Genomic DNA, 13976 nt, shown 5'->3' on the forward strand with positions numbered 1-13976 from the left:
CAGCCCGGCCCGCGGGGACCCAGCGCTCCCCGGTGCCACCTCCTCCCCGGTGCAGCAAGAACAGCGACAGGTCTCACCAGGACCCCGCGCTAACCTGGGCTGGGCCCGTGCCTGGGGCTGTGCTCATGGGCAGAGTCCCACACTGGTTTGGGGTGGAGGGACCTTCAACATCATCCAGTGTCCCCCCTGCATGGGCAGGGACACCTCCCAGCAGCCCAGGTTGCTCCAAGCCCCATCCAACCTGCCCTTCAACACTGCCAGGGATGGGGCTGCAGATAATTCCTCAGGCCTGCCAGGATCACTTTTGAAAACCTGGGTCTCTTCCTGCCCTTCTTCTGGGTCTTTCCCTGCCTTACCCTCTCCCTGAAGGGTAAGTCAAGACCTCAGAGGCCTTGCTGCAGTGCTCTCCAGTGACCCAGCAGGGCCTGTGGAGTTTAACAACTGCCCTATGTCCAAATCTATTCCTTTTGGTTGTCTCTTGCCCACTGTACCAAGGGAGGTGTTGTGGCAGGACAGGAGTTTGTTATCTATGTTCAAAATTACCATGGATGGAATATACTCCAACCAACAGCTTCCCTGGGCAACCTGGGCCAGGGTCTCACCACCCTCACAGGGAAGAATTTTCTCCTAACCATGGGACAGTTTGGGTTGGAAGGGACTTTAAGGATCATCCAGTCCCACCCCCTGCATGGGCAGGGACACCTCCCACCAGCCCAGGCTGCTCCAAGCCCCATCCAACCTGCCCTTCAACACTGCCAGGGATGGGGCAGCCACAGCTTCCCTGGGCAACCTGGGCCAGGCTCTCACCACCCTCACACCAAAGAATTCCCTCCTAATCATGGAAAGGTTTGGGTTAGAATGGACCTTAAAGATCATCTATTTCCAACCCCCTCTACTAAACCAGCTGCTTTCTTGTATTAAACCACATCCCATCTCATCCAAATCTCCCCTCTTCCACTTTGAAGCCATCACCACCACAACCTGCCCAGGATCCTGAAAACAGGAGACAGATTTTCTTTTTGTGTTTTTTTTTTCTTTTTTTCTTTTTTCTTTTTTTTTTCTTGAAAAAAAAATTCCTTTATTGGAACTCATCTGAACATCAGATATACCTGGTGTTGGTTAGCAAGAACCGTTTGTACATTTGATATTGATGGTGCCAAAAAACCCAAACAGTGACCAACTGGATGAGATGGAAAAGTTTAAAAAGAAGGGAAAAATAAAAACAAACCAAAACAAAAAAAAAATACAACAAAAAACATGGTGGGAAAGATCAAATGGTGAAGGGAAAGCAGAAAAAATTCAGCCAGTCTAAAGTGTGAAGGCAAAGTATTTCCTGATGAAACAGAATCTTTTTACAAAATAGAAGGTTTTGGTTAAGAAAAAGGTGGAGGGAGAGAGAAAAACAGAGACAGAGGGGAAAGGGAAAGTGAAAAGCTGAGCAGGACAGAGATGCAGAAGCTTACACTGCCCAACTGGCATCAACACCCAGCTAGGAACCTCACCATCACATGGAAGATGCTGGAACACCCCCTGCTCAACCCCCCAACCCATGACTTGGGGACAATGAGAAGGAAGCTCCCCAGCAAGTGCTGCACCAGGTTAGTCCAGAAGGGCCAAGTTGTCTCCCGTGGGATGTTTTAAAAGAAAATAGTAAAAAGAAAAGGCTAATTCAGCAGAGGGAAAAACCCAGAGGCTGCTGAGAGCCTGGGGACTCAGGGAATGCCTGCTCACCTGTTCTTCCTACCAGTGCAGGTGGGGAAGAAGGAGAAAACATTTAAAATCTAATCTATTTTAAAAGAAGAGCATGCAACACAGGCCTCCAGGGGAAACCTGCTCTGTTCCCTTTATTAGGACTGGCCTGATGGGTCTAGACAGTGGGTGCTGCCACCCTGGGGGGTTTGGCATAGGGTGGGGCTGGGCTGGCCCCACAATGACCATCCTGAAGCAGATTCCTCAGGACAAATCATTGTGGAGCTGCTGTCAAGGGAGGGATCTGAGGAGGCCTTTAAGATTGAAAACAGAAGCAGCAAGTCTGCACATTTTGGATTTGGTTTCTTGTTGGTTCAGTACAAATGGAATCAACTTGGCTGCTCAGACACCATCAGTGAGCCTCAGATTTCAGAGCAGAGGGAAGAGATGGAACCAACTCTGGCTTGGGCACCTATTGGTAACAAAACTTTGTCCCTGCTTAAACTCTCTTGCCACCCCTCAGGAAGTGGAAAGCACATGTTTAGGTAGTGTAAGCCTTTTTCCTTTTATTTAGAATACCCTCTTGGTTTAAACAATATTTTCCAACCCCCCCTCCCACCCCCAAAAAAAAAAAAAGATACAAAGTTCAGCCAGTAAAGGTTACATGGAAACTGGAACAGCATCGTATGGAGCACAGGATGCACTGGATGAGGGAGGTTAAAAACTTTCCCAGTGAAAAGTAGAACAAAGAGGGGGGAGGGTGGGGGGAAGAGAAACAAAACAAAAAAAAAAACCAAAACAAACAAAACAAAACAAACAAAAAAAAGGCTCCTAACATTTTCCCAAAGGTTTCACTCTCCTGTCACACACACTCTCCAAAGGACAGTTAGCAAATTCAACTCTGCAAAAAGAAAACAGAGCCACGTCAATCCAGGAGGGAAAAACCAGGCTCAAGGAGACAACACTGCACCTTGGGCTGGGAGGAGGGATGGGTGTGGAGCAGCTGCCACCTCCAGCCTCCTCTGCTCACCTATGTCAACTTCTTGGCTTTGTTGTAGAGCGAATCCACTACTTTGCTCATGTTCTGGATGGTCTCGAGGGCGGCTTCGTAAGTTTTGTCTACGGGGGGTTCGTCAAAGATGATCAGGACTCCCTCACCTTGGTCAAGGATGCCTGTGGACACAGGGCTGTGGTCACCAGCCTGGCACTCCACACATCCCATCTTCCTGAGAGCAGGAATTATGGGATCTGACCAGCTGGGCTGGGTTTCACAGAATGACAGGACTGTCATGGCTGGAAAAGACCCTCTAAGATCACCCAAGTCCCAGCATCAAGCCAGGAAAAACCCACCCTGTCCCCTGGAGCGTGGCCTGAAGTGTCACATCTGCATGTTCCATAGAATCATGGGATGGTTTGGGCTGGAAGGGACCTCAAAGCTCATCCAGTCCCACCCCCTGCATGGGCAGGGACACCTCCCACCAGCCCAGGCTGCTCCAAGCCCCATCCAACCTGCCCTTCAACACTGCCAGGGATGGGGCAGCCACAGCTTCCCTGGGCAACCTGGGCCAGGCTCTCACCACCCTCACACCAAAGAATTTCCTCCTCAGGTCTCACCTAAATATCCCCTTGAATACATTGCTTGAAGCCCTGCAGGGCTGATGACTCCACCACCTCCCTAAGCAGACTGTTCCAGGGTCCAACCACTCTTCGGGCACAGAAATCCTTCCCAACATCCAGGCTGAACCTCCCCTGGCCCAACTTCAGGCCAATTCCTCTAGCCCTGTCATTCTCCAGTAGGCAAAAGAGGCCACTCCCACCCCTCACCACAACCTCCTGTCAGGTTTTGCAGGGGGTTCATGTGCTGAACTGGATTTTGTCTGGACTGCATTAGCAGTTGTTACCCAGAAAACACCAAAAAAAGCATCCAGGAGAGGGGCTTAAGCCATCCAAGAGATGCTTATGCCTGCACATTCCCTGACAGCTCCCTCCCTCCTGGAGGCCCCTGTGCCCAGCAGGATGGCTCAGCACAACACTGGAGGAAGTTTAAAAAAGCCATTTTATAATTAAACTCCTTCCAGGTGCCAGCTGGGCTCTGTCATTTCTGAGCTGTTCTCTGCCCAACCTGCTGCTTCCAGCCATTCATCTTGCTCAGCCACACCAAGAGGGTTTTTCTAAACCCACACTGGGGACAATGTAAACAAGAGTAGAGCTGTTTCCTTCAGGGCTTAATGGAGAAGCAGCCTCCTGTGCTCTCAGACAAACCCAAACCAACTCATTGTGCTGTGGTGGTGCCCCCAAAAAGCTCCTGACATAAATTATCCAGGAGAGGTGATCACATCCTCCAGCAAACTCCAGGGCAGAAGACCCATCCTTGCTGGACCACCAGGTCCACCAGCAGGTCCCACAACTGCCCTTGGGTGCAGCAGCAGCAAACAAGGGCTTAAATGTTGGTTCTGATTTGAAAGAAATTAAGCCTTGAGCTCAACAAAGGCAGATGGGGCAACAGGAACAGCCTCTGGGCAACAGAGCAATTATAACCCCAGAACCAAGTCCTGTTCACCTGCTGCCCCAAGCAGAGCACCCTGAGGAGGACACTGAGGATTCAAAGGTTCTGGGATAAAGAGGAGCCACCCCTCAAGCTTGGTCACATCCAACCTGGCTATGGGTAGTGAGTGAGGCACCCCAGACTGAAGAGTGGAGGAACTCACCGTGAAATTTCTTGTCCAAGATCATCTGTGACAGTTTCCTTTCTACCTCGGCCTGAAAATGAAGCAGAGAAATTAGAAGTCTCCCAGAACTATAGGAAGAAATGTGAATTTTACTGCCCCACAGGCCTGGTGGGACATAAGCACTGATTCAAAGCAGGTATTTATAGATTCACAGATGGGTTGGGTTGGAAGAGACCTTAAAGCCCATCCAGTCCCACTCCCCTGCATGGGCAGGGACACCTCCCACCAGCCCAGGCTGCTCCAAGCCCCCTCCAACCTGCCCTTCAACACCCCCAGGGATGGGGCAGCCACAGCTTCCCTGGGCAACCTGGGCCAGGCTCTCACCACCCTCACACCAAAGAATTTCCTCCTCATGTCTCACCTCAATCTCCCTCTCCCACTTTTCATCCATCCCCCTCATCCCATCCCTCCCTGCCCTTGTCCCAAGTCCCTCCCCAGCTTTCCTGGAGCCCCTTCAGGCACTGGAAGCTGCTCTAAGGTCTCCCTGGAGCCTTCTCTTCTCCAGGCTGAACACCCCAACTCTCCCAGCCTGTCCCAGAGCTGCTCCAGCCCTGGGATCATCTGCATGGCCTCCTCTGGCCTCTCTCCAGGAGCTCCCACTGAACATGGTGTCAGGACAGATCTCTGCATGCTGCTTTGATACCACCAGACATTTAAAATGACATCATCAATTAAGCAGTAGCTTTTTATGACAGGAGCACCAGGATGTCTCACCCTCTTGCCCCACAGAGAACAGTGTCTCTGTGACTTCATACAGGCCTCACTCATCAGGGGTTCTGCAGCATTCTAACTTGGTTCAGGGAGTATTTTGTTCAAGTTTTGGGCAAGCTTCATTTAATCCACTCAGCACCAGGCTGAGCCCTGCTCAGCACCAGGAAAGGGCCCCAGTCAGCTCCTCCTCTGCTCTCTGGGCAGAGGACACAGCTGCAATTAGGACACAACTGCAGCCCAGCTTCTCCTCCAACTGCAACGCTAAGGACTGGTGAAGGACAAGACTGCACAGGCAGAAAAGTAGGAGAGATGATGCTATGACCATAAAGGCCAAGCTCAGTACATTTCCAGACCTCTGACCATAATGCCAATCCAGGATTAAAGCCCTTTGGGGTGCAACTGGCTGGGACTACAGTGGGCATTCCTCCAACTGAGTGTTGTTTGGATTATCTGTACAGCAGTTATTGCCACAGTCTCTGTGACATACACATCCCTGAGGAAACTTCCAAGTGGTCACCTGGGTCCTGTACTTTAAGGGTCTAAAAGATTTCACTGAGCAGGCTCAGGAGGATTAAATGCAGGTCAATGAGGAAGACTGAGGTGGTCACGACATGAGCTGTTATGACAGCAGAGGAAAGTTTGTCTCCAAGGAAAAGCAAGTGCTAAGACAGGCAGGAAGACCCATGAGAAGGGAGATGATGCCCCAGCAAAGCCCAGGGCAGAAGAAGCCAGTCCCACAGCTCCTGGAAACCATCAGTGTGACTGTCAAGCTCCCCAGTGGTATTTGCCTGTAACCACTGCAGAGCTGCTCTGCCAGGCTGAAGGGCCCAGCTTTGCCTCCCAGTGGAAAAATGCCCCTTGACCTCAATTCCTCTGCCCTCTGCTGAGTAGCCAAGTTCTTACCTTTGATAGCTTGATGAGGCTGGATATGTGTTCAATCTACAAGAGAGACCAAAAGAGTGAAGTCAATCTTTAGCTGCCCATTTGACACACAACATGGAGGTGTTGGGGGCTCTGGCCTAAAAATCTCCAGTGGCTTCTCAGCTTTGCAGCTTCATGCCCTTCAGATTTCATGTCCATTTTTAACTGAAGATGGGACTTGAAACCTAAAGCCATTGCATTCTGCAACATGAAAACACATTTCTTCTCCAAGATTATGGCAGCTTTACCCACCCCCCTCCAGAGCTCTCAAAAGCCACACTGTCACCTTTACTGCTGAAACCAGGCCCTTCAGCAAGCACACATGAAGCAGTGGAAAGTGCTCTGGAAAGTGGTTTTCTAAAGCTTCCCTCAGCCCCCTCCTTGGCATTTTTCAGCTGAACATGATGAACCCTGAGCTCTGGAAGAGCTGAGCAGCTCAGAGTAATGATGTATGTTCCATCTGTGTGGAACACACCCCTCAGCCCCCAAGGGCAGGGGACAGAGATGCCAGCACATTGCTGTGCAGACTGGAAACATTTACCTGTACTCTAGAGAAGGGTTCAATGACTCTGATCAGATTCTGTTCCAATAAATTATCATAGAGCTTAGCCAGGTGAGTGTTGATGATGGGGTCGTCCCTGAGCTCCACCTTATAGTCTGTCAGAGCCTGCAAAGACACAGCAGGAGCAAATAATTCAGGTAGCACCAAGTCTCCCTGTCCTCAAAGCCCTCCAAGAAAGGAGGAGCCTTCCCTCCCTGCCCAGCAAAGTGCCCATGGTTAATCCACTGCCATGACTTTGCTAACAGGCCAGGAGATCCCAGCAGGCTTTCAATCACGTGCACCAACACCTTTCATCTGTACCCTGCTGAAGCTCAGCATCTCTGGTTTGCACTCAGGAGATGGCACAACAGGATTGTTCCCTGCCGTGGGAATCCCCTCTGTTATCTCTGGGGTGTTCTTGCTAAAGTCAGGGAAAATTTTAGGAAGAAACACACCCCAGTGAACAGCACCAGAGGTACAGGAAACTGCTTCTGAGTTCACTCTCCAAAAACCAAAGGAAACCCCTAATTTCAAGCAAATTATTACTCCCCATGCAGTGAAAACCAAACTGGCTGGTCAGTGTGAGCTATTTGCTCAATGCACTGCTGCTTTCTAGCAATGTTTGTGTGGTTTCCTGCTGTGGGATGCAGCAGCTCCTCCAGCTTCCCACAACAACAACGTTTAGTCCAGCCAGGCCCCATTTTCTGTCTCTTCACTCACCTTTTCAAAGTCTGCCAGCGACCGGTTCTTGCTGGCCTGTGCCACACATTTTAGTGCTTCTGTCTGCAGAGGGAACAAAACCAGAGCAGGTTATTTTCCCTGCACTCTCCCCTCAAGGGTGAAGTATCCTGCAAACGTGCTGAAGAAGCAAAGCAGGCATGTCACCTGTGCTACAGAGCCATGTCAGTGTTCCCTCCACACAGGCAGAGAAGGAACAGCTGCTCCCAAGGAGCACAAGCAGAACAGCTGCAGGACACGGCGTGAAATCAACCTCCTGGAAACAAAGACCTCAAGTTCTGCAAGGTTTGGAGACACCAGCTGCAGTTCCTATCAGGTTGCAGGTTGGGGGTGAGTTTGATACCATTTGGAAGAAACATTTTGGCACTTCAGTGCCATTTTTCAGCCCTCGAGCTGCGTTGCTGCCCTTCAGGGCCACGCTGAGTCCTACAGACACCCTGTCACCCACAGCACCACAAAGTGGATCTTCTCTGGCCCCACAGCTGCTGAAACAAAGACTCAGCCACAATCAAACTGCCATGTCTGTATCAGACTGAACAGCAACGTCCCTAGAACAGCACCCCAGTGGTACAAAGTCAAGCAGGACAGCCCCGTGGCCACAGTGCACAAGGCCCAGGCTGCTGCCACCAAGGCTTTCCTCCTGCTCCCTAAGCTCAGTTTCCACAGCTGCTGCTGGAATTTGGGATCCCTGCTGGCCTGGGAGACAGCACAGGGAACAGCTGAGCTTTCCTCCATGGAAACCTGCCTTCCTGCTCTGAAAAGGAGCCTCTGACCCAGCTATCACTCAGGGGAAAGGGGATGCAGCAGCACCAGAATGACAGAACAGTCATGGTTGGAAAGGACCTTTAAGATCAATCAGTCCAACCATTAACCCAAAAAAACTCAAACAAAAACAAAACCACAACACAACCTCGGCCACAAGGTCCTGAAGTACCAAATCTACACCCAGGGCCTGACCACTCTTTGGGCACAGAAATCCTTCCCAACATCCAGGCTGATCCTTCCCTGGCTCAACTTCAGGACATTTCCTCTGGGCCTGTCACTCTCCACGTGGCAGAAGGGGCCAATCCCCCCCTCACCACAACCTCCTCTCAGGTAGTTGTAGAGGGCAATGAGGTCTCCCCTCAGCCTCCTTTTCTTCAGACTAAAGACTCGCAGCTCCCTCAGCTGCTCCTGCTCACCCTTGCGCTCCACTTCCTTCCCCGGCTCCCTCGCCCTTCCCTGGACACGCTCCAGCCCCTCCGTGTCCTTCTTGTCCCCAGGGGCCCAGAACTCACCCCAAGATTCCAGGTCTGGCCCCACCAGTGCCAGCACAGGGGACAATCCCTGCTCTGCTCCTGCTGGCCTCACCACAGTTGGTACCAGCCAGGATGCTGGCCACCACCCTCACAGGAAAGAAGTTTCTCCTCATCTTGAGGTGGAACTTCCTGTGTTGTCACTTGGTGCTGCTTCCCCCCGTCCTGTCACAGGCACTACTGAACAGAGACTGGTCCATTCTTAACACCCCCCTTCAGATATTTATAGACATCCCCTCTCAAGTCTTCTCCAGACTAATCAGCCCCAAGTCTCTCAGCCTTTCTTCATCAGACAGATGTTCCAGTCCCTTCATCATCCTTGTAGCCCCCCTGGGACTCTCTCCAGTCAATCCCTGTCCCTCTTGAACTGGGGAGCCCAGAACTGGACACAACACTCCACATGTGGCTTCACTAGGGCAGAGATTTTGGCCTGTACTTTTCAGAAGCACCCCCAGGTTTCACACAGGGTTGGCAATCCCAGACTGGCACATTAAGGTGTCAGAGGAACAGTTGGTCTAACAACTGCCCAGCTGCTTGGCTCTCATCTCACACTCATCTAGGTCTCAAGCTGCTCAGCTATGCTGCTGCAAAAGGCTTTTCAGGACTTGCTACAACACAAGTGAAAAACCAGGGATAAACCAGGTTTAAATCCATCAGCTCCAGGGCTGCAGAGCAGTTGGAGGGGGTTAGGCACATGGACCTGGTGGCATAAGACACCAAATGGCTCAGGAAGAAAACAGGAAGGGAAAAAACCAGAGCAAATAAAGGCAGCAAGCCAGATCCTCAGGCTGTGAAAATCACTGTATTCCCTTTGAAGGCCACTAACTTCTGGTCTTGACTTATGGTAACTGAATCAGTTCTGAAGCTCGTTGAGAAGTGAAGGGTATTTTGGTACCAAAAAGACCAAATATTTGATAAAAAGAATAACACAGCATTCTCAGAGATAAGAGGAAGGGAGAAAGGACTCAGTTTCCATACCTGTCTTCCTGCATATCGCAGGGCAAGCTTCCCACTCACCAAGGCCTGCACATCCTCTGGGCTAGAGAAAGGAAGAGAACAGTTACTGACCAGCACAGCTTCCACCTGAGTGTGCCTCAGAAACTTCCAACTGAAACCAAATGACTACAATCCAAGTGACATTGTATCAGAAACATAAATCGGGTCATAAAGAGACACAACCGGTAAAGCTTGGCTGCCTGAGTTCTCTGACCAGTTTAAGAGTCTTACAAACAGAAAGCATTTCAACCCCAGCAGAATTATTCATGGAACCTTTTGCCACCTACATGTTCAGCATGATTTTGCACAGCAACATGTATTTCAGAGCAGTGATGGCTTTTGGGTTGTCAATTGAATCGTATCCCTCAAACGCCTCGTAAAAATATGAGTAGGCTGTTTTCCAGTCCTTCTCTTCTGCTGCATGGATGATCCCTGTGGAGAGAGCAAGCAGGCAGGCATCAGAGTCCATTTGGAATGTGGCTGGAAGAGGACAGAGGAAATGGGACCTGCAAGTGCTGAAGGACAGGCTGGATGGGGCTTGGAGCAGCCTGGGCTGGTGGGAGGTGTCCCTGCCCATGCAGGGGGTTGGATCTAGATGATCTTTAGGTCCCTCCAACCCACACCAGTCTGGGATCCTGTTTGGTTGCCCCATGCTCTATCTGGCACTTCAGCAAGGGGAATTCTTTCCTCTGTGCCCCCCTTTACCTTATCACTATCAGAAGAACATCCAAGCTCTGTCTTAAGGGGTTATGTCAAGAACGAACAAGCTGGGGGCATTTCAGGGACAAAGTCACAGTGACACTATATGGTGTAATGCTGTAGTGCCCAGGGAGGTTATGGACCCTCCACCACTGCAGGCTTTCAAAAATGGGCTGAAAAAGCATCTGTCAGGAGCAAGTACCTCTAGCTGATCCTGCCTTGAGGCAGCTGAGCAGCCTTGTGGGTATCTCAAGGTCCCACCTAACATCATTTTCTAGGAATCCCTCAAGAAGAACAAGTGTCAGTTAAATGATGCCTTGTGTCAAACCCTAGGGGCTCCCCTTCTCCTAAAGGGCTTTACCTGACTGCATGTCTAAGGCTGCCTGCAGCTTGGGTGGGCAGTAGATGGCATTGGCTGTGGTCCGTGCAGAGGTTAAGGCTGCTCTTGCTTTTGGCAGGTTGCTCAGGGCATGGTAAGTCTTGCTTTCCAGCAGCTGCACTTCCACCAGCAATGCCTTGTCATCCATCTTTTTCAATTCCCGAAGGAGCTGGGAGCCTGGGAGCAGAGAAGAACAAGAACCTTTGTAACCTGCACCTGCCATCAACTGCTACACAACCCAAGTCTTTCCAGATGATACCCTTCTTGCCCCCAGCAGTGCTGGAAAAACCTGCTCTTCCAAGAAGGAACAGAGGAGGAAATAATAGTAGGTGAGTGTCAGTTCACAGCTGTAGAAGGGAAGGTTTTGGGGAAGAGCTCATAGTGGCCTTCCAGTGCCTGAAGGGGCTTCAGGAAAGCTGGGGAGGGACTTGGGACAAGGGCAGGGAGGGATGGGACAAGATTAAAACTGGAAGAGGGAAGATTTAGGTGAGGAGGGAATTCTTCCCTGGGAAGGTGGTGAGACCCTGGCCCAAGCTGCCCAGGGAAGCTGTGGCTGCCCCATCCCTGGCAGTGTTGAAGGGCAGGTTGGATGGGGCTTGGAGCAGCCTGGGCTGGTGGGAGGTGTCCCTGCCCATGCAGGGGGTTGGATCTAGATGATCTTTAAGGTCTCTTCCCACCCAAACCATTCTATGAATCTATGCAGAAGAACAACACAGTTCTGAGTTAGAAGTGGACGAGGGCAGTGAGAACACTTGGGTCCATGGACAGTGTGTCTCTGCCACCTCACCACGAGCTGCACTCAGCAGAAAGTCAGGGCTGGGTTGTGCAGCTCTTGTGGTTACTCTGGCACCCCTGCCCAGATAACACCATGATCCAGCACTCACAGAGCTCACGTACTGCCCAGTTCTCCATCATTCCCCTGAGACCTGAGGAGCTTCAAGCAACTCCTAAGAATACAGGGTGAGGAAGGAATGTTGTAAGCACAAGGCATCTACAGACCACATTTAGGAGGCAGGAATGGCCAGCCAGAGGGTGCCTAGATGAACATTAAAGCCTCCTGAGGACAAAAGAGCCAGCCTCAGAGGGAACCTTTTTCCCCTTCCTTCCCCCTATTACAAACTACAGAGCTTAGGGCAAGCAGAGGTGAAAACCTCATCATCACCAGCTGTGCTCAGAAGCTGAAAAGCAAAGTTGAAATGGCACAAACAGGTGGAAGAGAAAAGCCTCTCCCTAGAAACACCCCATGGACCCCCCCTGCTTGCACCTGCTTCCTGAAGCCACAGACATGACCACGTCTTGGCCACCACACAGAAATGTTAGTGCACACATCCCAGCAGAGCTCACAGAAGCTGCCCTACAGGTACAAGGCCTTCCCCAGCTGCACCACCACCATCCAAGTGATTAAACTAAGCAGAGCTGTGGAGTGCAGCCTCTGAGCAGTTTAAACCTGAGTTCACTACATATCCTCATGCAAACTAATTCTAACCTGATGTTCAATCCCATGTATCAGAGCACTGATCAGGACTTGGATCTGATCAGATCCAAGTCACCCAGGTGACTCTGGAGGTGACACATGCTCCTGCCATCCCCAGCCCTGCTCATCCCCTGCCTGGGGGGTGGCACAGTCTCTATAAACACCCTCTCACCAGCCCCAGCCTGAGCTGATGCTGCTGTAGCCATCTGAGAAAGGAGGATCTGCAAAGCTCTGATGGAGTTGGGCTGTGGAGGATGTCCTGCTTCCCTCTGCCTTGCAGCAGAGCTCACACTGCCCATTCCCACCCCTCAGGTGGGGCAGAAGCAGATTCCTGAAGCCTTTACATTACTTCAGGAGTTTGTCTAATTACATCCTTAGGGCTTTGCCAGTCCCTGCCATTACTACTGCTTTTCTTTGAGCCCACTGAAGAAACCTGCACTCCCCCAGCTCCTCCAACCACAGCAGCATGCTGCACTCCAGCAGGAGCCCAACCTGATGGCCTTCAACTGGACATAGCTCCTCTTTGCTTCCAAAATGATTTGAAGTTAACAAATGGTGAGAACAAAGATCTTCCAAGCTATGGCAAAAGGTGGCAGAACTGGCACAGCACTGAGAAATGAACGACCAAGCCCTGCAAAACTGATGAAGGACCATGAAATAGTCGATCATGTCCCTTGTGAGCCTCAAGACCAGAGCTCAGAACTGCTACCACCACCTAGTGGGAGACTCACCCAGCTGCAGCGCTTCCTGGTACCTCTTGGTATCGAAGTACAAAGAGACCAGCCTGGCCTGGAGAATAGAAAAGGAACTGCTGTGAGGGAAGCCAGAGAAAGGTGGGACAGGTTTATTTGGTAAAATCAAACTTTTATCTTCTTATCTGCACAGACTTCAGGAAATTAGTTGGTGTTAATTACATTATATGGATCAATTCTGCAAGATTTACCACTTGGGAGATTGGTGAGTTTCAACACAAGGGGTAAAATTGTGTGTACTCCAGAAGACTTATTAACTTCAGTGCCATCACCTATCCATTACATGCACCAAGATCTGGACATCACACTATAAACTCCCTGATTTTAGAGGTATTAAATCTGATAAAGGAAAGACATGATCACCCAGGTTTGGGATCCATGGTGTAACCTACCTCCAGAGCCTGGCGTAGGAAAGTCCTCTTCTCTGATTTGGCCCATTCAATACACTCTAAACACAGGTCAACCTTCAAAGGAGCAGAAAGAAATTGGTCAAATCTTCTGCTGCCCCTCTCAGAGCAGCAGTAAGTTCAGTCATGTCTCACAAAGCAATGAAAAGACAACAAGGCCTGAATCTCCAGAAGTCACTCCAGCACTGCTCCATATTGAATTAGCTCTCCTTTAAAATCAACCTGGTGATGAAGCTTCATCCTTAGCACCTACCCCAAATCTCTGAACAACTTGAATATTACCAGGGCAAAGTGAAGCTCACCATGGATAAGAACTGCAGCCCACAGGGGAAGGTGAAGTGACTTCTTTCAGCAAGGGCTCATGACACACTTCAACCTCTCAGGGTGTATCACGTTCACATCAGAGTTGAAACTCACAGAAATGTCACACAAAATTATACAGAACAGCTAAATTGTACTGCATATTTTAATAGTCTATTTGCTAGATTTCCTGCAGTTTGGAACCACATTCCCAGTATTATACTACATAAGTAAAGACTTTTTACAAGGGCTTGTAGTGAGAGGACAAGGGGCATGGATTAAAATTGGAAAAGAGGAGATGTAAGTGAGAAATGAGGAGGAAATTCTTCCCTGTGAGGGTGGTGA

General features: G+C 50.3%; 1 protein-coding gene across 1 annotated transcript in view; it reads right to left on the minus strand.

Moving 5' to 3' along the window:
• Window positions 1–2719: 2719 nt before the first annotated feature.
• The window catches only part of PSMD11 (proteasome (prosome, macropain) 26S subunit, non-ATPase, 11), a 41752-nt gene continuing 30495 nt past the window's right edge, over window positions 2720–13976 (minus strand). The window contains exons 4-14 of the mRNA XM_009995699.1: window positions 13317–13388; window positions 12904–12961; window positions 10681–10875; window positions 9908–10052; window positions 9603–9663; window positions 7312–7374; window positions 6592–6717; window positions 6033–6068; window positions 4398–4449; window positions 4250–4252; window positions 2720–2862 (exon numbers count right to left, since the gene is read on the minus strand). Coding sequence (XP_009994001.1) covers window positions 2720–2862; window positions 4250–4252; window positions 4398–4449; window positions 6033–6068; window positions 6592–6717; window positions 7312–7374; window positions 9603–9663; window positions 9908–10052; window positions 10681–10875; window positions 12904–12961; window positions 13317–13388 — 954 coding nt within the window. The remainder of the gene's footprint in view (window positions 2863–4249; window positions 4253–4397; window positions 4450–6032; window positions 6069–6591; window positions 6718–7311; window positions 7375–9602; window positions 9664–9907; window positions 10053–10680; window positions 10876–12903; window positions 12962–13316; window positions 13389–13976) is intronic.

The sequence above is a fragment of the Chaetura pelagica genome, unplaced genomic scaffold (assembly GCF_000747805.2).
Source record: "Chaetura pelagica isolate M959 unplaced genomic scaffold, ChaPel_1.0 scaffold604, whole genome shotgun sequence".
NCBI lineage: Eukaryota > Metazoa > Chordata > Aves > Apodiformes > Apodidae > Chaetura > Chaetura pelagica.